The 23,323-nt window shown below is 41.9% G+C and overlaps 1 protein-coding gene across 1 annotated transcript; it reads left to right on the forward strand.

The window, feature by feature from the left end:
• The first annotated feature begins 12,894 nt into the window (after window positions 1-12,894).
• On the forward strand, window positions 12,895-14,745 carry NOG (noggin). The gene has a single exon (XM_063963676.1). It carries the CDS (start codon window positions 13,504-13,506, stop codon window positions 14,173-14,175), a length of 672 nt encoding a protein of 223 aa, XP_063819746.1. The 5' UTR covers window positions 12,895-13,503; the 3' UTR covers window positions 14,176-14,745.
• The last annotated feature ends 8,578 nt before the right edge of the window (window positions 14,746-23,323 follow it).

Consider the following 23,323-nt stretch of genomic DNA (forward strand, 5'->3'; position numbering starts at 1 on the left):
CCCCAGTCGCTGTGCCCCTTGTAGTTGTGCCCCAAGTCACTGTGCCCCCTGTAGTTGTGCCCCCAGTCACTGTGCCCCATATAGTCGTGCCCCCAGTCACTGTGCCCCCAGTCACTGTGCCCCATATAGTTGTGCCCCCAGTCACTGTGCCCCCTGTAGTTGTGCCCCCAGTCACTGTGCCCCATATAGTTGTGCCCCCAGTCACTGTGCCCCATATAGTTGTGCCCCCAGTCACTGTGCCCCATATAGTTGTGCCCCCAGTCACTGTGCCCCATATAGTTGTGCCCCCAGTCACTGTGCCCCATATAGTTGTGCCCCCAGTCACTGTGCCCCTTGTAGCATTACCCCTTGTGGCGGTGCCCCCCAAAGCCCAAACACATAAAAAAAAAAAAACACACACATACTTACTTACTGATCCTGCAGCGCTGTCCGTCTCCGTCCGCCGGGCGGCTCGTCTCTACTATGGGAGAGACGTCATGAATCATGACGTCTCTCCCATAGTAGCGGCGCTGGCTGCAGCGAGCGCCCACACAGCCCACGGCGCCTGCTGCAGCCGGGAATCGCTAGTGATTGGACAGCGGATCCAGCACTGGATCCGCTGGCCAATCACATGTGGGGGACTGACAGGGGCGTGCATTCATCGGGGCTGAATGCACGCCCCTGTCATTGCGGCACCAGTATAGGTGCCGCTTCCCCGTGCATTTTCAATGGGCTTTCACAGCCCATTGCTGCACTCCACCCCCTGCCCGCCCCCCGCTGCCCGGACTGTAATAGTAGCAGCGGGAGGCACCTCTCCCGCTGCCTCCCAGCCCAAGGATGCAGCACAGTGACAGGGGATAATGATTAAAATAATAGAAGAAGATATTTATAACAGACGCTGTGTCATAAATATCTTCTTTTTATTATTTAAATCATTATGACAGGGGAGGCACTGCCTCCCCTGCCTCCCCTGACTGCACGTCCCTGATTGCAGCCTCCGTCCAGCAGCCGAAACTGACGCTCAGTGCATGTGTAGTGTCAGATCCCAATAGGGGAGTCTTTCAGAAATGTGAACGACTCCTCCAAAATGCTGGGGAAGAAACTCATAGGGACATTGGTAAATCATCAAATTAAAGTTTAGAGAGAGAGAAAAAGAGAGAGAAAAGTAGGTGTGTATATGTGTGTGGGTGTACACTGTGTATGTATATACTAGAGATGTGCGGCGGGCACTTTTCGTGTTTTGTGTTTTGGTTTTGGTTCTAATTCCACTTTTGTGTTTTGGTTTTGGCTTGGTTTTGCCAAAACCACCCTTTCGTGTTTTGGTTTTGGTTTTGGATCTGGATGATTTTTGAAAAAAACATAAAAACAGCAAAAATCACAGAATTTGGGGGTAATTTTGCTCCTACGGTATTATTAACCTCAATAACAATCATTTCCACTCATTTCCAGTCTATTCTGAACACCTCACACCTCACAATATTGTTTTTAGGCCTAAAAGTTGCACCGAAGTGGTTGTATGATTAAGCTAAGTGACACAAGTGTGCGGCACAAACACCTGGCCCATCTAGGCGTGGAACTGCAGTGGCAGACAGGAGGGCAGATGTAAAAAAAAGGCCCCTAACAGCACATGATGCAAAGAAGAAAAAAAGGTGTACAGAGGTTGCTATATGACTAAGCTAAGCGACACAGCCACCTGGCCCATCTAGTAGTGTCCTGCAGTGTCTGAATGTCGAGAGTGGGCCGCAATTGTTTGGTCCACTGACAGCATCTCCAGCACGCTCCAGTAACTTTTAAAAAAAATCTGCAATTGGTGGACTTATACGGCAGTACCCCAGGACTAATACAGCAGTACCCCTGGACTCATATGTCAGTGTCACACAGGATGGCACTTTTCAAAAACTAGGCCCCAAGGGCCCAAACAGCACCTCATGCAAAGATGTTGAAGAGGTGCTATGAGGTAGCTGTATGACTAAGCCAAGAGACACAAACAATTCCAACTGGAATTATACGTCCAAATCACTGGAATTATACATCCAAATCACTGTAATTATACGTCCAAATCACTGTAATTAATCATTATAAATCACTGGAATTAATTGGCAAAATCACTGGAATTATACGTCCAAATCACTGGAATTAATTGGCAAGATCACTGTAATTAATAATTATACGTCCAAATCACTGGAATTAATTGGCAAGATCACTGTAATTAATAATTATACGTCCAAATCACTGGAATTAATTGGCAAAATCACTGGAATTATACGTCCAAATTACTGGAATTAAATGGCAAAATCTCACTATCGCCTGCCTAGGGAAGTTGAATCTAGATGGGATTTGGTACTGGGGACACAATACCTCCATCAATTGTCTAAATCCCACTGCACTAATGGCGGATACCGGGCGCACGTTTAACACCAACATAAGTGTCAAGGCCTCAGTTATGAGGGCTTCCATCGTCATGTGAAGCTGAACCACTAGTCATGAACATAGGCCAGGGCCTCAGCCGTTCCTTGCCACTCCGTGTCGTAAATGGCATATTGGCAAGTTTACGTTTCTCCTCAGACCATTTAAATTTCTTTTTTTGGGTCTTTTTACTGAACTTTGGCTTTTTGGATTTTACATGCCCTCTACTATCACATTGGGCATTGGCCTTGGCAGACGACGTTGATGGCATTTCATCGTCTATGTCATAGCTAGTGGCAGCAGCTTTAGCACTAAGAGGAAGTGGTTCTTGATCTTTCCCTATTTTATCCTCCAATTTTTTGTTCTACATTATTTTTTGGGAGTTATATAAGACAATATGTGGCACTGGAATGACTGATGGCCAGGACACTACCACTGGTCTGATGCAGCACAACACAGCAACACTGTAAGGGACTTGTTGTTGTTGTTGTTGTTATTATTATTATACGGCAGCAGTGGACATATAGCAGCAGCGTATACCACTGTGACTGCCTGGTCACTGGAATGACTGATGGACAGGACACTACCACTGGTCTGATGCAGCACAACACAACAACATTGTAAGGGACTTGTGGTGGTTGTTGTTGTTATAATTATTATAATACTGTAGCAGTGGACATATAGCAGCAGCGTATATCGTCACTGGAATGACTGATGAGACAGGACACTACCACTGGTCTGATGCAGCACAACAGGTTGTTGTTGTTATAATTATTATTATACTGCAGCAGTGGGCATATAGCAGCAGCGTATATCATCACTAAAATGACTGATGAGACAGGACACTACCACTGGTCTGATGCAGCACAATAGGTTGTTGTTGTTATAATTATTATTATACTACAGCAGTGGACATATAGCAGAAGCGTATATCGTCACTGGAATTACTGATGAGACAGGACACTACCTCTGGTCTGCACAACACAGCACCACTTTGTACAGCTACACTGGATATATGGCAGCAGAGAACACCAACACTGTGACTGGCTGGACTGATGCAGCACAATGCACTGACTACACTGGACTGGACAGCACAACACAGCACCACTTTGTACAGCTACACTGGATATATGGCAGCAGAGAACACCAACACTGTGACTGGCTGGACTGATGCAGCACAATACACTGACTACACTGGACTGGTCTGCACAACACAGCACCACTTTATAGTATACAGCTACACTGGATATATGGCTGCAGAGAACACCAACACTGTGACTGGCTGGACTGATGCCGCACAATACAGACACATAACAGCAGTTTAAATTCACCGTTTCTAGGCTTTTTTAACCTCATCAACAGGATATACATATATATATATATATATATATGTGTGTGTGTGTATATATATATATATATATATATATATATATAATATATAGACACAGGAGTTCCCTTTAACCGCGCTGACTTCTATTACTTAAGCTGCACATTTAAGGTAACCCCCTGCTAGTGGAGGTTAAAACAACGAACAGATATCGAAGATGCGCTAATGTAGTGTATTGTCTGTGTATATAATTATTGATACACTTTTTGCAAATGGTCACTCAATGGGGGTAATTCAGACCTGATCGCAGCAGCAAATTAGTTAGCTAATAGGCAAAAACATGTGCACTGCACGTGTGGCAGATATAACATTTGCAGAGAAAGTTGGATTTGGGTGGGTTATATTGTTTTTGTGCAGGGTAAATACTGGCTGCTTTATTTTTACACTGCAATTTAGATTTCAGTTTGAACACACCGCACCCAAATCTAACTCTCCCTGCACATGTTATATCTGCCCACCCTGCAGTGCACATGGAGGGGGGTGGGGGGGGGGGGTAATTCAGAGTTGATCGCAGCAGCACATTTATAGCATTTGGGCAAAACCATGTGCATTGCAGGGAGGGGGGTGGGCAGATATAACATGTGTTAGAGTTAGATTTAGGTAGGGTGTGTTTAAACTGAGATCTAAATTGCAGCGTAAAAATAAAGCAGCCAGTATTTGCCCTGCACAGAAACAAAATAACCCACTTAAATCTAACTCTCTCTGCAAATGTTATATCTGCCCCACCTGAAGTGCACATGGTTTTGCCCAACTGCTAACAAATTTGCTGCTGCGATCAACTCTGAATTACCCCCATGGTTTTGCCCAATTGCTAACAAATTTGCTGTTACGATCAGATCTGAATTACCCACAATGTTACAATATTAAAATACAATGATTAGGAAACTACCATCACATTAGATACCTGAAAATGTATCTCTGGTATAAAAACAGAGGCATTAAAATACGTTATTTTTAAAACATAATACAAATAGCACGTATCATACAGCATACATAGTAACATTCATAACCTGTCTATGTGAAAAGGGTGCGTTGTTGGTCTATCACCTCACCCTTATGGGTGTGAGCTCTTAGGGGAAATCCTCTTTTGATGGTACAGGTGATTATACAGTAGATCCAATAACAACCCAACGGGTTTCATCCCCTCAGGACTTCATCAGGGGTATGGTTCAAAGTGGTCTGTTAAATATACTCTCAACGAAGAATGGTGATCTCAGATGGGTGTGGTATGGCTGACCGGCGGACAGGAGACCGCCAGTCAGCATACCGACGACGGGATACCAGTGGGAAGGGGCGAGTGCAGCAAGCCCCTTGCAGGCTCGGTGGTGATCTGAGGTCTCCACGGGTTCTATTCCCACTCTATAGGTGTCGTGGACACCCACGAGTGGAAATAGTCCCTGTTGGTCGGCATGCTGACTGTCAGGATAGTGAGGGGGTGGGATGTTGGTGGAGGTCATGTGACCATCGGTCTCCCGACCGCCGGTCACATGAATTCCACCCTCTCAGATAAGGTTGGATCCACAACTGTACTCTAATAAGCCAATTTGATCTTCCTGGAATAAATACCATATATATATATATATATATATATATATATATATAAGATTCAAACTGGTGAAAGACTGAAAACACTATTACTGTGTGTGTCTCCCTCTGTTCAGCAAATATATGTATATACAGTATCGCCTCATCCTGCACCAGAGGTACGAACAAATAAAGCTGTTCCCATTAAAGAGTCCCCTATTAGTAGGACTGGGATAAAAGTTTGGTTTATAGTTGTCTAAAAGAAGGCGCCTCAGTAGGGTGGTCTTCTGTTTGCCGGCGGTCGGGCTCCCGGCGCTCAGTATACCGGCGCCGGGAGCCCGACCGCCGGCTTACCGACACTTATTTTCCCTCGTGGGGGTCCACGACCCCCATAGAGGGAGAATAAAATAGTGTGGCGCGCGTAGCGCGCCACCGTGCCCGTAGCGTGGCGAGCGCAGCGAGCCCGCAAGGGGCTCATTTGCGCTCGCCAAGCTGTCGGTAAGCCGGCGGTCGGGCTCCCGGCGCCGGGATGCTGGTCGCCGGGAGCCCGACCGCCGGCCACCCGTAGTGAACCCCCTCAGTAGACAGGCCTACAATAAATTTCAGATAGGATTCAAAAAGAATGTCTAACCTTATATATATATATATATATATATATATATATAGCAAATTCCACAGACTCATCACAAAATCTCCTGAACCATAGGGACTGGGAACTTGAAATCTGGACAGTAGCTTGCTTTTGTGATGTATGCATCCACTATGGAGGAATTTTTCAAAATTCCACCTACAAAGGTATTTAAAGGAGTGAGATGATTATTGGGAATTCCCCCCTCACAGAGAAGAGTTAAGACAGCCCACCCAACCGGGGCTATAAAGAATGCATGGTGCCGGCGATACCAAGTCGCGGAGAGGGGAGCACACAGCAACTGCTTATCTGTTGTGTAAAGGGACTGATAGCTCTCCCAGTGACCTTAAGTATTGTGCAAAAATCTTTACCGTTTTATCTCAAAGGAGGAGCCCTAAGGAGAACGAGAAGCTAAGCAAGGAGACCTAGGGCCCTTTGGAATAGAGTCAGCCTATCCCTGCCAGCTTTACATATATAACATACAGTGGGCGGAGCTTGGCCTGTCGTCCCAGCATTTACAGCACTGAGCAGGGCAGCATCAGGGGCGGGATGAGGCAGAGAAGGAGGTGGATTATTCTCCTCAGCGCCAGCCTTTTGACAGCATCATTCCAGGGAAAGCATGCCCAGAGGTGTGGCCTGACAAAGATTGGCAGCGGCAGGCGGAGCATGTCCTGTTGTAAGTTTAATTGCTGATCTTCTGTGAAAAACTAACCAGAAAACTTTAGGTATATTCCGTTGTCCAGAAAATAAGACACAGAGACTACATATTCCTGTACAATAAAATCTTATTATCTTTATTGTTTTGGTGTGTTCTTGGGCGATTTCATGGAGGGGCACTTTGATGCTACCAGTTGTCAATAACATCCTACCACAAGTGAGCCTATTTTAAAAGCAGTATTTAATTTGCCTAAATTCCAGCCCTTTTCATCTCTCTCTTTGTGATTATACTTGAAATTCTGTAGCGAAGCACGGGTATTCTGCTAGTATATATATATATACACTGCTCAAAAAAATAAAGGGAACACTAAAATAACACATCCTAGATCTGAATGAATGAAATATTCTTATTAAATACTTTGTTCTTTACATAGTTGAATGTGCTGACAACAAAATCACACAAAAATTATCAATGGAAATCAAATTTATTAACCCATGGAGGTCTGGATTTGGAGTCACCCTCAAAATTAAAGTGGAAAAACACACTACAGGCTGATCCAACTTTGATGTAATGTCCTTAAAACAAGTCAAAATGAGGCTCAGTAGTGTGGGTGGCCTCCAAGTGCCTGTATGACCTCCCTACAACCCACACAAGTTGCTCAGGTAGTGCAACTCATCCAGGATGGCACACCAATGCGAGCTGTGGCAAGAAGGTTTGCTGTGTCTGTCAGCGTAGTGTCCAGAGCATGGAGGCGCTACCAGGAGACAGGCCAGTACATCAGGAGATGTGGAGGAGGCCGTAGGAGGGCAACAGCCCAGCAGCAGGACTGCTATCTCTGCCTTTGTGCAAGGAGGAACAGGAGGAGCACTGCCAGAGCCCTGCAAAATGACCTCCAGCAAGCCACAAATGTACATGTGTCTACTCAAACGATCAGAAACAGACTCCATGAGGGTGGTATGAGGGCCCGACGTCCACAGGTGGGGGTTCTACTTACAGCCCAACACCGTGCAGGACGTTTGGCATTTGCCAGAGAACACCAAGATTGGCAAATTCGCCACTGGCACCCTGTGCTCTTCACAGATGATAGCAGGTTCTCACTGAGCACATGTGACAGACATGACAGAGTCTGGAGACGCCAAGGAGAACGTTCTTCTGCCTGCAACATCCTCCAGCATGACTGGTTTGGCAGTGGGTCAGTAATGGTGTGGGGTGGCATTTCTTTGGGGGGCCGCACAGCCCTCCATGTGCTCGCCAGAGGTAGCCTGGCTGCCATTAGGTACCAAGATGAGATCCTCAGACCCCTTGTGAGAACATATGCTGGTGAGGTTGGCCCTGGGTTCCTCCTAATGCAAGACAATGCTAGACCTCATGTGGCTGGAGTGTGTCAGCAGTTCCTGCAAGATGAAGGAATTGATGCTATGGACTGGCCCGCCCGTTCCCCAGACCTGAATCCAATTGAGCACATCTGGGACATCATGTCTCGCTCCATCCACCAACCACAGTTGCACCACAGACTCTCCAGGAGTTGGCGGATGCTTTAGTCCAGGTCTGGAAGGAGATCCCTCAAGTGACCATCCGCCACCTCATCAGGAGAATGCCCAGGCATTGTAGGGAGGTCATACAGGCACATGGAGGCCATACACACTACTGAGCCAAATTTTGACTTGTTTTAAGGACATTACATCCCAGTTGGATCAGCCTGTAGTGTGTTTTTCCACTTTAATTTTGAGGGTGACTCCAAATCCAGACCTCCATGGGTTAATAAATTTGATTTCCATTGATAATTTTTGTGTGATTTTGTAGTCAGCACATTCAACTATGTAAAGAACAAAGCATTTAATAAGAATATTTCATTCATTCAGATCTAGGATGTGTTATTTTAGTGTTCCCTTTATTTTTTTGAGCAGTGTATATATATATATATATATATATATATATATATATATATATTCCAAGGAATAAGTTGCATTAACTTATCTATATTGAACAGCTTGGAAAAGGACCTAATAGGTCTGAAAGATTGCTTATGTGTTGCTTATAAACCCCCAGTTTATGCAACCAATTTATTGGAGTGCAGTTCTTCTTCGAGCAATTCTCATGTTTTTGTGAGTCAGTGTAGATACTGGCTGGACGTGGAGACTTTGACACAAATAGCAAGCTTGACAAATTATTGCAACATTCCGTGAATTAAGATGAAATACAGTTTGGACTGTAATAAGATTTAGTTAAATTCTGTGATGCTGGACTGGAATTCTGAGAGTACTGTACCACAAGCTCTTTGATTCAGATAATATCTACAAATTCCACTTTTAAGTATGTACAATACTAACCTTATATTTCACCATTGATTTTGGTATTTACGTACTACACCATGAGCGCCTTCCTGTTTTGTTGTTTCATGTTTTCTATGAATATCCATTGTTGGTCAGGATTCTACAGGAGGAGCTGATTGATTTCATATACAGAATTACAATCTGTATTGTTAATGGGTGTGGTATTGAAAGTCGACAGTAACTAGGTCGACAATGTCTAGGTCGACCACTATTGGTCGACAGTAACTAGGTCGACAGGGTGTCTAGGTCGACTGGGTCTTTAGGTCGACATGTTCTAGGTCGACAGGTCAAAAGGTCGACATGAGTTTTTAATGTTATTTTGGTGTCGTTTTCTTCGTAGAGTGACCGGGAACCCCAATTAGTGCACCGCGTCCCCTCGCATGGCTCGCTTCGCTCGCCATGCTTCGGGCATGGTGCCTTCGCTCCGCTACCGCTTCGCTCGGCACAGATTACCGTTCCAATCGTAGTCCACGTGGATCGTTAAGTATGAAAAGGTTCAAAAAAAGAAAAAAAATTGAGAAAAACTCATGTCGACCTTTTGACCTGTCGACCTAGAACATGTCGACCTAAAGACCCTGTCAACCTAGACACCCTGTCGACCTAGTTACTGTCGACCAATAGTGGTCGACCTAGTTACTGTCGACTTTCAGTCCGGATCCCATTGTTAATATTGCATTGAGGATTAATTGATCGATCTATCTATCTATCTATCTATCTATCTATCTATCTATCTATCTATCTATCTATCTATCTATCTATCTATCTCAGTGCACATCATGAAAAGACATCCATAGGTCTATATTGGGCAATGCCATCTATAGACAGTGTTGACTACTGGGTCCAAGCTCAGCAAATGTATTGCATTTTGGAGCTTGCTGCATATGAGCAATGCAGCCAAACCTCGAAAAATTGCATTTTGGGAGGTTTGACTGCAAAATTACCTTTGATGCATCCCACCCAATGTTTTTTTAGTCCATTCCCTTAAAGGGGTTTGGTATGATTTACCGCCGCTCAAGATACCGATTGTCATTATGCCGACAGTGGCATCACAAGCGGTGGAATGTCGGCAGGTGGCGAGCACAACTAAGCCCCTTTCAGGCTTGCTGCACTCGCCACGCTGCGGGCTCGGTGGCAAACTTTGCTTGCCGCAGGTTCTAGTCTCCCTCTATGGGTGTCCACGTCACCCATAGAGGGGGAATCACCTACTTTGCCAGTATACCGGTGGCGGTATGGTGCCCCCGTCGGGATCCCAGCGTCTGTATTGTGACCACTGGGTTCCCGCACTGTCGGTATACTAACTGCATACACCGTAAATGTTTGCTATGTAGTTGTTCATATTGGCGAGTAGCTCCCTTGCAGCGCAGCCCCTGCGCGCTGGCAGGCCACTACCCACCGCGTCCCGGGTCGCAGCGGCTGTGTGTGATGTCATGCAGCCTCCGAGGCCCGCCCCCCCCCCCCCCCCCCCAACGGTCTGGACACGCCTCCATTGTCCGGACTGCGCCGCTGCAGCGAACCAGTCTGAATTACCCCCTGAGAAAGAAATGGTACACTTCATGTCTCAGAGCATATCAGTGACACAGGCCACCATGCGCCATAAGGCATGAAGATGCTCAGTGTATGAGGGCACATATGTTGGTCACAGTACTCTGTGAAAATATATGCCTCCTCTACTAGACCTAGTAGCTTTTATCTGTGTTTACAAGGTAATTGTGATCCAATCAGTGGCCATTGACTAGGAATAATGAGTTAATAATGTGTTTGGTTTCCCTTAACTCAGAGATACATTGTAACAGGATGTGAATTACTCAAATTGTAACATTAACTGCGATCTAATCTGAATCAGTGGCATTGTTATTTTAGCATAGAACTTCCCATTATTAGGCAATACAGAGTGAGCCATTCAATGTAATTTCCTATAAAAACCAATGCATGATACCTAAATGATTACATCCAATCCATAACATCGCCATTTCATCGGCTGATATTGACAGATAGAATCAGTTTCAGTTCTTCTGATGGAATTTACATGCTAATGAATTAAAACAGTATTGTCTGTTATAGAGGGGTCAACAGTATCCCTATGCTATCTATGGAACCTGAACTTCATATATGGTGCAAAGTAATACATTAGCATTAAGGATGAAGTAACATATGGTGCGTGTAAATATTTTTGTCAGTGACTTTGGGAAAATAGCCAGGATTTTCTATTAAAATATGTAAAATGGCATGCACCTACGGTGGGGAGACATATAAATAGGGGCACCAGTCAGTCCATGACCTGGTGGGCACACAATATACTTGCAGAATGGTTCTCACAAATAATCAGAACACAGTATAGAGGACACGAGCTATGAAACAAAGATTGTGGATTTGAGAAATGATGCTTAAAGGCGATAGCACATGTTTGCATGTCCATACAAAATGATGTTTCCATTCATGAACTGTATTGTAAACTATATTGGTTTCATTGTGCTGCTTGAGAGTATTACAGTTAAAACGTGTCATTTTTATTCAACACCCCCTGCTCATCCCATTCATCTTTCAAACCACTCCCAATCCCCCCACAGAAAATAAATATTTGAGGAAGGGGAGAAAGGAATTTGCGGATGTCACATTAGTGAAACAGCAATTCATCATGTTTAGATTACACAATTAGTTGCCATTAGTATGGCCTGATTTTATATGGTACTTGGGGCTATCAATAAAATATTGTCTAGATTTCATGATAGGTTTCAGAATTCAGTGTATATATAATTGCTATTGTTATGGGAAAATGAGCCCTGTGTGTTGTGTTAAAGAGACCGCTATAGTTTAGTTGCTGGTTATTGAGATCAACTCTCACAGCTGCTGTGACATCTTTTCTCTTGAAGAATATTAACTCCTACATTCTGGCTATGGCCAAAACGATGGCAAAGATTTGGGATTGGCATTGCGCTGAGTTTTGTAATAAGCCACTTAAAATGCTTTTTGGGACCACATTTTGTTGAACTGAAGTCTGCGATTCATTAAGTGTTTTGAGCTAGTAAAGAGTTAATATTTGGGTTAATTTATTATAAGCTAAGAAGCAGAGTACAGCGTTCCGATTTTCCTTGTAAAGTGGGATTATGAGTGTGATCGCCGCGGGAAGCCCATAGTGAGGAACTTTCACCAAAGAATTTATTACACAGGCGAAAATGTGGACACTTTGCTGGGAGCCGGAGACTGCAGATCCTTACCTAGCATGATATATAGAGCAGCGAGGAGGTATAAAGACAAACACGCAGCATTCTGGCTCCACAAGGCTTCAGCACAGGCGCCCTCATAAAACCAAAGATAAACAGTTTATCAATTCTCTATTGGAGATGCCCACGAAGCAAGACAACAGTCCCACACCGCATGGAAGTATGTGACTAGGGAGTAATTGATTGAGCCGCCATATACTATGTGTATATATATATATATATATATATATATATATATATATATATATATATGTATATATATAGTTTAATTACAAGCAGGTCTACAGTAAATTATGTGTGTTTCACCACTATATAGTCTATGGTCTAACTCTATACTACTCTGTCCCTTTCTCTCTCTCTCCCTGTATGCGTATATATATATATATATATATATATATATATATATAATTATTATTATTATTATTATTATTATTATTATTATTGTTATTTCTTATTTTTTCCCCCATCAAATCTATAGAGCTATATTGTCCTGGCACAGACATATAACAAACTAGTCTCTTCTACCTTAGCAGCGCAGTGGACTGCATAAACCTGCATGGATTCGTGCTGAGCACACAGTGCATACATACTGGTTTAGACATGAGAAGTTCCCGTTTATTCCAACAGTAGAATATGTATAGATGCAAATTATTTAACCTGTTATAGAAAGACGGGTGTGTATACAGCATGAGATCTGCCAGCAGAGGGCGCAAGACTCCGGGTCCCGCAGACTGCACAGAAAGGCAGGACCCCCACCTTCACATCCACCATTCAAGGGAGAGAGGGAGGTGTCAGCCAGGCAGCCAACCATGAGCACAGGCCATCACACTACTTATACATGAATGACATCGCAGCCGTATGGAGTCCGTCTAATAGATGATCCAGAGCAGCCAGAAGGACTAGGTGCAGAGCTGTGCTGTAGGACTGGGAAAGAGAGCTGAACTGCAAGATCGGGAGAGAGAGCTGGCACAGAGTGAGAAGGCAGCACACAGGGGATTGCATGGACAGATTTAAGGATTTTCCTGACTTTATCTGCACCCAGGGGTCCTGACATTGCAGCCTGCACAGGGAACTGCACCTCATATATTATCCTCTCCTGCAGAAATTGAGTCTCTGGTTACCATGGTGATCCAGCTGAAAGTGGAGAATATTTAACAAGGGGGAGCCGGAGCCGGCAGGCAGACACGCTGGTGCCATCAGGGCTGCTGTGCAATATTCCGTCCCAGCCTCTCCTGCGCTGTCATGAGAAGAGGGGGTCCCAGATCTCCTGCACCCTAGTGACGCTCCTTACCCATTCTCATGCATCATTTATGATCTCCGGGAAGAGAGGACACCGTGGTCAGTGACTTTGCCTTGCTCCTTGCAGCATGGATCACCCCCAGTGCCTTGTGACTATATATGCCCTTGTGGTCTTCCTGGTTGGACTCAGACTAGACCAAGCAGTCTGCCAGCACTACCTGCACATCAGACCAGCCCCTAGTGAAAAGCTACCACTGGTGGATCTTATTGAGCACCCGGATCCCATCTTCGACCCCAAGGAGAAGGATCTGAACGAGACTGAGCTAAGGACTCTGCTGGGTGGACATTTTGACCCCAGCTTCATGGCCATCAACCTGCCCGAGGAGCGGCTGGGGGTGGAGGACCTGGCAGAACTTGACCTGCTCCTCAGGCAGAAGCCTTCTGGGGCCATGCCAGCCGAAATCAAGGGACTTGAGTTCTATGAGGGTCTACAGGGCAAGAAGCACAGACTGAGCAAGAAGTTGAGGAGGAAGCTGCAGATGTGGCTGTGGTCCCAGACCTTCTGCCCGGTGCTATACACGTGGAATGACTTGGGCGTCAGGTTCTGGCCCCGCTACATGAAAGTGGGGAGTTGCTACACTAAGAGGTCTTGTTCTGTACCAGAGGGGATGGTGTGCAAGGTCTCCAAGTCCATGCATCTGACTATCTTACGGTGGCGGTGCCAGCGCCGGGCGCTTCAGCGCTGCACGTGGATACCCATACAGTACCCCATCATATCGGAGTGCAAGTGCTCCTGCTAAAGGACTGTCATTATTCTATGGAAGGACTCTGCAAAGAGACATCGCTTCGTCGTTAATGTTGTATGCACTGTAATATGTAGGAATGTATATGTATGTATATATGGTACCAGTTTAAATTACTATTAAAAAAAGGTCAGTATTATTCTTTTAAAAAAACAGTGTCTACTGCATTTCCAAGGCAATTATTCTGGTTCAGTTCTATTTGTTTTGTGTTTATTATTATTATTTTTCCCTAATGTTATCTGTATTTATATACAAACAGCACTTCGCATTGCGGAGCATTTTTTTGGTTTAAATTTATGATTTTTTTTAAAAAAACGTAATTATTTTTAATACTTTATTATAGATGCTATTTCCTTTATTTGGGAGGGGGGGGAGAAGCAGCGATGGACCTCATAAAAAAAGAGTGAGAAATTACTTTTCAGCTACTGTACATACAGAGAACACTTTTTTGGAGTAAAAAAATAACTAAACCTGTAAATGAAGACTATCTGCTATTTATTCTTTTATTTTTATCCCTTTGTAGTAAAGATACAGTGCAGATTAGAATTAAACCACTAAAATATTAAACTTTTGCAGTCTTTTTTATGTGCCATATTGGTTGGTGAATGTTTCAGACTAATAGCATTGTTTATTATGCTGTATGCAGTTTAACAGTGCCAATACCAAAATAATCCTTTTTTTTTTTTTTTTTTTTAAAGTAGGGAATATATGTTATGTTGTAATTTATAAGAAGATGTCTTGGTTCTACACTGGGGATAATGTGTAGTGATCTGCAGTCAGTCGTGTGTACTTGCTGAGGGCAGACTTGTTAGGGAGGGGGGAGTGGGTGAGCTCTCTTGATGGTGTCTCTGGTTTTGTACTGCCTGACATTGCTTTTGGAAAGAACACGTGTCTTTCACACCTACAATTGTGGTATGGCACTGGTGAAACATGACTCTTTGTCAAGACAGAGCCTCCCAGTTTAAAAGCAGCACACACGTTGCTGGCACTCACATGCCTGCTTGCTGCTGCTGCAGTTACTGCTCTGTTTATTTCACTTTAAAAAAACATTGATTTTTTTTTTAATATATATATATATATATATATATATATATATATATATATACATATATATATATATATATATATATATATATATATTACATGAGCATTAGCAAAACTGCTGCACAAAACCTGAATCTGCCAATGAGGAGGGTCTCCAGAAGCTGTTTCTGGGTAACAGGACAGGAGTGTACAGATTAGTTCTATCACTGATAGCTAACATCTAGGTGGGCTGACATCAAAGTCTACTTGAAAAGGTGTCATCTCTGGTAATCCCCTTAGGGCAAGATCTCTTTATCTCATGTGTGATTAATGGCATAAGTGACATGAATAGTGGTGACACTCCGAGCTGTCACCTAATTGTAAAGCTATTATGTAAAGTCAACAGTGACACCTACATTACAAAAGGTTCCAGAGATATACAGTACTAAGGTGATCAGGTGATTACACCGAGGGAAACCTCAGACTGGCCACTGCAATCATGTGGCTGAGATTTGCTTATAATGGCCTAGAATTCACGTTCTTCATGTTGCTGCTATTAACTCTGATATAGCAAAAATGACAATACAGAGCTAATTAGGTTGTGCTTGATCTCTCTCCACTTTATCTCTCTCCATGCTTTGATATATATCCCCCTACTATATTTATATTAATATTTATTTATTATCCTCATTTAAGTTACAAACATACTGTACACTTTGGTGCTGATCTCAAAGTTGTCCAGATGTAAACAGTACACAAGTGTATGTCATTCAGCTGCAGTATGTGGTTCATGTAGTATGTCATTTCTGTTGTTCAGTTGAAATTAATGTTAAGAATCCTTAATCAAAAATAAAACGCATGAAACTCCAGTGGAATTGCGCACAGCAGTAAAGAATGGTCTAAAAGTGGGCTCTGTGAAACGGTTGCCTGTCATGATAACACTTCCATATGGGGATTCAGAATTGCAGTGAGTGTAATTATTTAACTTTAAGTCCTTCATTACTTTGCAGCCTGTGACTCTTTATAATGGGTCAATACATTATTCTAAAATAAAAACAGTAGTGACATGTCTGACCACTATCAAAAGAAACACAATACCATGTTTTACATTACATAATCTGTAATACTCCTTATATTAACCCCTAAATGACACCACTTTCTTCAAGTTTGGGATGTAAGGTGTATGGCTCCAGAGAGATAAGGCTTTATTTTGGAAATATATTGGACAAAAATATACTTGTTGATTCTGTTATCGATGGAGAAATACACATGTGCAAGACTCTGCTTTTTGTATTTTCCTGAACAGTAAATGCAAGTCCTTTCACGTAAAAATGTAACCATCTGGGTCTTGGTCAAGACCATATTAATTACATTTAGTTTAAACATAATGAGAAAATGGCTGTTTTACTTTTTCACGTTTTTACAATTATTTAAATCTTTAGTTTGGGCAAGGCGCTGGGTTGCGTAATAGGCTTGAACTATGCCAACACTAAAGAATACAGTATAAACTGTGAGTAATACAGCTACTTCCATCAGAACTAGTTTACATGGCTTAGATAATGCTAGAAGACAGAAGAGACCTGATACAAGTCTTTCCTGCTTACCCCAAGACTGCCCTCTGCTGGGGGAAGCCCTGGTGACATCACTATGGTGACATCACAATATTTTCACTACAGATTAGAAAACTACATATACTGCAGTGTTCTCTTAAAACGCTATATGATGCAAAAGGGGTGCAGGGATGACTGGCCTCTTATTTTGATAGCCTTGGTAGAATTGTTAGCAGTACAGGGTTAATCAGCCACTGCACAAGTCTTTAAAATATCTTTTGTTTTTCTATATCTTATTTATTCATAGATGTTAACCGTAGTACTGTACCTCTATAACTTAGCTCTGTCCCATTCTGCGTCATGCAAGGGAACAGTTAAATCAAACTTGGGTACATTAATTAACTGTAGGTATAGATGAAGATCTGCATTATCCCTCCTTACAACAAAACGTCCTGCCCTCTCTGAGAATTCATTGTAAAAGGATTAAAAGTTAAATACCTTTCATTTAATTTTTTTTTCATGTAATCTTGTGTGGCGCCTGGATGAGATGCTCAACATTTAAAATATTCCTAATGTGACTCCAGGCAAGCAAACATAACCCTAATTTATTTCAAGAAGAAAGAGGATATTCAGGTATTTGGGTTTATAAACTAGCAGCATTATGTATATTTGTTAGCCTCTGACAAATGCCCAAATAGCATTAAAATCAACCATTCATCACATATGAATTTATGCAAAAAAAACACTGTGTTTGTGGCCAAGACTTTTTTTTCTCTTCTACACACTGCATTTTTACTTGCAAAAACGTTTATTTAAAAAGCCAAAGCAAGAGTTTTCTTTACTGGTAAACATGAACATTATATGAACAGAAGTATTTGCAACTGGGATTTGGGCCAAAAAGACTAAATGTCAACAAATGGAGCCCAGGGGTGGACTGTTTGACAGGACTACACTCTCTCCCCCTGTTGACATATAATATTAAAGCAATTTGCTCACTCTGGAACAGTGGCTGCATATAGACTTAGTGCACAGTGTCCTTCTGTGTCACCTCAGGGTGGCTGTGGCTAATTAGAAGCGGTCCCTTGTGAAGAACATAGATGTTGATGTGACTTCTGAAAGCAATCTTTTGTAGCGACTGCACAGAAATTAATCTAACCAAGCAAAGTCACTAGTTATTATAAAAGCAGACCAATGTGAATTAATTACCTACTGAACCTATGATTTCAGTACGTGAGCAAGTGTCAGTCATGACATTCCTTTGCCATTCCTGCTATGGAGTGAACAAAATGATAAACCCAATTTGGTGGCAGTAAAACTGCATTGGTATATAGTATACAAATAAACTAAACTGCACAAACATAAAAATAATACACTAGAAAGTCACACATTTACTTTATGTTTTTCAAAGTAAATAAAGACAATTCCAAAATCTCTAGAATAGAAAAGTTTTCGATACATAATATTCTATTGACATTAAGGGGTAGATTCGATTAGCGAGGCTGATTAGGTGGAACCACGCTTAATGCAACAGGGGTATTCCGGCAGGAAAACCACTCTTGTTAAGGGTGCAAGAAAAAAACATGTTTTCCTCCTGTAAGTGTGCAGTGGAACATCGATTGAGGCTACAACATAGCCTTGGCACTAACTGGAATCGTCCCCTAAGTGATCTATAACTATAATCATGGTAGTGCTGTGATTTTATCAGTCCATACAGACATGTATATTATCATTGTTTACCACAGTTTTAGATCACGTTGATACTGCAAGAGCAAAGTTTTCGAGAACACCTCATCCCTATGAAGATTTTGGGGGTGAAGTGATAGCTATCGCCTGCATTACTGTGTCATTTAGTGAAACTTACGGCAGAGGACAAGGGGGGTCATTCCGACCTGATCGCACGCTGCCGTTTTGCAGCAGCGATCAGGTCACTACTGCGCATATGTATGCACCACAATGTGCAGGCGCGTCGTATGGGTACAAAGTGTATCGTTGCTGAGCGATGGATTTAACGAAGAATCCATTCGCACAGCCGATCGCAAGGAGATTGACAGGAAGAGGGCGTTTATGGGTGTCAACTGACAGTTTTCTGGGAGTGTTTGGAAAAATGCATGCGTGTCCAAGTGTTTGCAGGGCGGGTGTCTGACATCAGTTCCGGGACCAGACAGGCTGAAGTGATCGCAAGGGCTGAGTAAGTTCAGACCTACTCAGAAACTGCACAAAATGTTTTTGCAGAGCTCGGCTGCACAGGCGTTCGCACACTTGCAAAGCTAAAATACACTCCCCTATAGGCGACGACTATCTGATGGCAGCACTGCAAAAAGTAGCTAGCGAGCGATCAAATCGGAATTACCCCCAAAGACTTCAATGTTTCCTTAGGCACAATGTAGCTGAAGATGGCGTTAGCCAATGAGGCCATGCTACTTAAGTATCATAATGCTGTTACCATAAAGAATAATGGAGACTGCAGTCTGCAGCAATAATCAGCCTACTGCAGCAGATATCGGTGATATCTCCTGCGTTAGGCTATTACTAGCCCCCCGATAATTAAGTATCCAGTAGTAGCAGCAGTGGATATAAAATCACTGGAGCAATTCAATATTGCTCTGATACAGAGGAAGCTGTCCCTGAGATCTCTTGAAACTTTGCACTACCGAGTCTGACAGTGCTAGTGCACATGCGTAAACTTAGGTTCACGAATGCGAGCCTTACGGTAGAGGGAGCTGAACAGTGAGTGAGGGATCAGTAAGTGTCAAGCTTTGAAATGTTATATTTTCAGAGCATGATAAATTTAGGTTCCCAAAATAATGTATGGGGACAGCGGGCCAGATCAGGACTGAAAGGTAAGCAGTATATTCATCATATCTCCGTAGTTACCTTTATAATGAATAATAATTAAGGGCTGATGAATAGACCCCTTAAGCTAAAAAGGGTTTGATATATTGGCTGGTAAATCTTTCACATTTCACTACTGCATGGGGACATGTATTTTTATAAATTTAAAATAGAGAGATAAAGTGGAGATTTTGCACAAAGCAGCCAATCAGACTCTAAGGGGGAGTTTCAAATGTTTGAAAAGTCGGTTGGGTGTCTGTTTTTCCCTGTCTATTATATAGGAAAAAATAGACTCCCAACTGACTTTTCAAACATTTGAATCTCCCCCTAAGGGGTGTATGTACTAAGCTCTGGAGAGAGACAAAGTAAATGGAGAAAATATACCAGCCAATGTGCTCCTAACTGCCATGTTACAAGCTGTGTTTGAAAAATGTCAGTTAGGAGCTGGTTGGTTGGTACTTTATCTCCCTCTACAGAGGGGTCTATTCATGAAACAGTGAAAAGAGTGGAGGAGTGAGCCAGTGGAAAAGTTGCCCATGACAACCAATCAGGTGCTCTGTATCATTTTATAATATGCAAATTATAAATGTTACTTCAATGCTGATTGGTTGCCATGGGCAACTTCTCCACTCTATTTACTGCTTACTACATCTCCCCTATAGTACAGATACCCCCTAACTGTCATATATCAAGCACAGTCTACTCCGCTTTATCTTTCTCCAAGGCTTAATACATATACCCCTATATTGGATGAGAGGTCAAGACAAGAACAGTGTGGCATGTTAGAGACATGGCATTATATGGCATCTTGTGTTGTATAATATTTGTACTGTTTGAAGTAATATAGAGTACATCTATAAATCACATTAATATTAGTTATGACTAGGCATCCTCTAAATAAATGCAACAATGTTAATGTAATCTTTGCGGCACAAACTTTTAGAAGAACCTCAGCTGTGAACTTTGTGTCTCCTTGATTACACAGGAGTAGTGTATACTGTATGAGTCATTTATCTCTGCTATCTAACACTATTCCTTTGCAGTCAACTACTCCAGAAAGATGTGATCTGTTTACAATCCATGGTTGCTGACATCTTAGCTGTTGACCTTCACTTGTAGCACAGCTTGGATGGATGGGAAATGTTCAAGGCCTAAACATAGTCTTTCTGGGACTGTTTGTTACGTCCTCAAATCCCAAAATGAATATGAAAATATACTTTATAAATTTAGTATGGACAATAGTTACACCATCTGATGTAATTCCCAATAAATACTGACATGATCCAGTATTAAGCAGCAGGATATACAGTATATATATATATATATATATATAAAACTATCAAGCCAGCACTCCATCCATGCTGTAATCCTAGCGTTTGCCCTGGTGACCTTCCGTGTCATGATAAAGCCCAAATACACACAGAGATCATGGTGACACTCATGGGTCTTGAATAAAGAGACTCAAACAGACTAAGTCGTTCAATGTTTCAGTCTTTCGAAAATCATGTTGTATTAAGCAGCAGGATATATACAGTATATATATATATATACACACATATATAATACCTAACACAGAAGCCCCTGCTCATTGATTAAGATGGATACAAAGCAATGCAATCGCTTCACAGATCACATGACTCACAGCTTCTTGGACAGAAATTGTAGGAGTGTGTAAGCAACCAAAATTATGTTTTATCTCAAGAAAACCATCTGCTGCTCTGGTTTTATGTTCTTCTTAATATTTCCTAGATCAGATGGTACAATGGCAAAACTGGAAGTGTGTGCACATTACCAACCGTTATGTCCAATACTTCTGCTGATGCTCCTCCAGTCACAACCTTTTAAGAAGATGGTTTGGAGGGATGAGGATCACAGATTGCAAAGTAGTTTGTAATATTGTCTATGGATGAGTCTTCTTGTTCATCTGGACTTTCAATTGTAAGTCTAATTGTCAGAAGAATTGGCATCTCAAGTGTGATTGTGTGTAACTAGCTTTATAAATTATTACACATTGGAAAAGGAGAATTATTTTTTGCAATCTGCAATATGCTATAACTTGAATTCTCCAAGTCCACAAACACATGAAAGACCCCTAGGGCAGTGCTCTAGAAAAGGTACCCAGTCTTTACACTCCCTCTAGTGGCCAAGAAAAGATCAGGTTTTGAATTTTGAATTTCTAGTGCACATCCTACATGGCAAGGGAAACTTTAGCTATTATATGTGAGGAACATATTCAGAAAATTAAATGTGTCTAGAACTCTATACTATACATACTAATTTTTTAAGGAAATATGTTGTAAAATAAGCACATACATAAGTTATACCTCATCAGTAGAGCAGCCTATAAGACGTTTTGCGTCATTGATACAGTATGTGTGTTCTTACACTACTTATATGGTATCTGGATGATAGATTGACAGTGTTTTGGTCGACGGTCAATAGGTCGACACCATAATATTGACAAGCATTAGGTCGACAGGTATAAAAGGTCAACAAGTACAAAAGGTTGACAGGTGAAAGGTCGACAGAGTTTAAGGTCTATAGGTACAAAAGATTGACAGGTTCAAAAGGTAGACATGACAATGATCAACACACAAATGGTCAACACATTTTTTTTTTTTTTTCCCCCCCCATGTTTTCTCAAAATCTTCTTGATTTACTAATCACGTGGTTATCTACTGGGAATAGCAATCATTAGCTAGTGAAGTGAGCCACCATGCCCGAAGCATCATGAGCTCGCAAGGGTAGATGTTTTTACTGATGGGTGTCATATAACATGAAATATACAAGATTTGGCAAAAAAAGTGTCAACCATTGCCATGTCAACCTTTTGTACCTGTTGGCCTTAACCACTGTCGACCTTTCATCTGTCATCCTTTTGAACCTGACGACCTAATACATGTTGACTATTTGGTGTTGATCTATTGACTGTTGACCATAACATTGTCAATCTATTATATCACACCCACTTATATACCCTAACACACAATAGCTTTCAGCCTACAAATCAATAATTTGTATGCAGTGCCGAGTCAGTGCTGTGTTCACGGATGGGTGATTATGCTATGTTTGTATAACATAAGTCATCACAGGTGTACAATAAAAAGTTGTAGCCTTATAACTACAAAAATATTCTTCTGGCCATGGCTGAAGGAGGCTCCTGTAAACATAATAATGCATCAAGTTCCTGAAGGTAGTTGTTATCCAATGAAATGGATTTTCTCTGAATATGTCTTATTTTGAGAAAATGTAAAAATATATTTAATTATGTCATGCATTTAGACTTCAGACTCTTTCTCAATTATATCTAATGAATATGGAAAAATACAGCATTGTAAATTTTGACTTGGAACTCTATAAAACAAATTGTAAGGGACCTAGAAGAAGTGGGATATTATTATTAAAAGCAAAATTAAATTAGCTTAAAGAAGTATTAAAACTTAATGACAAAAAATGTAATTTCAAGTACAAATAAAACAGCATTTTTAGTTACACATATTCAACATGTTTAAGAATAAATAAATAAAATATTAAAGGTGATATGGGAAATCGTAGCATTTAAATATTTGAAACTTAAACGGACTAGTCTGTATAAATATTCATGGGGGGAAATGTAATAGGGTGTGAGAATCAGAAAGTGAGAGATTTTGCGAGAGTTCTCCGGTTTTGTTAAAGTGGCTAACATTTTCATGGCAAAACCAGATGTATTTTGCCATTTAAATGATTGCCACTTTAAAGAA

The sequence above is a fragment of the Pseudophryne corroboree genome, chromosome 3, assembly GCF_028390025.1.
Source record: "Pseudophryne corroboree isolate aPseCor3 chromosome 3, aPseCor3.hap2, whole genome shotgun sequence".
NCBI lineage: Eukaryota > Metazoa > Chordata > Amphibia > Anura > Myobatrachidae > Pseudophryne > Pseudophryne corroboree.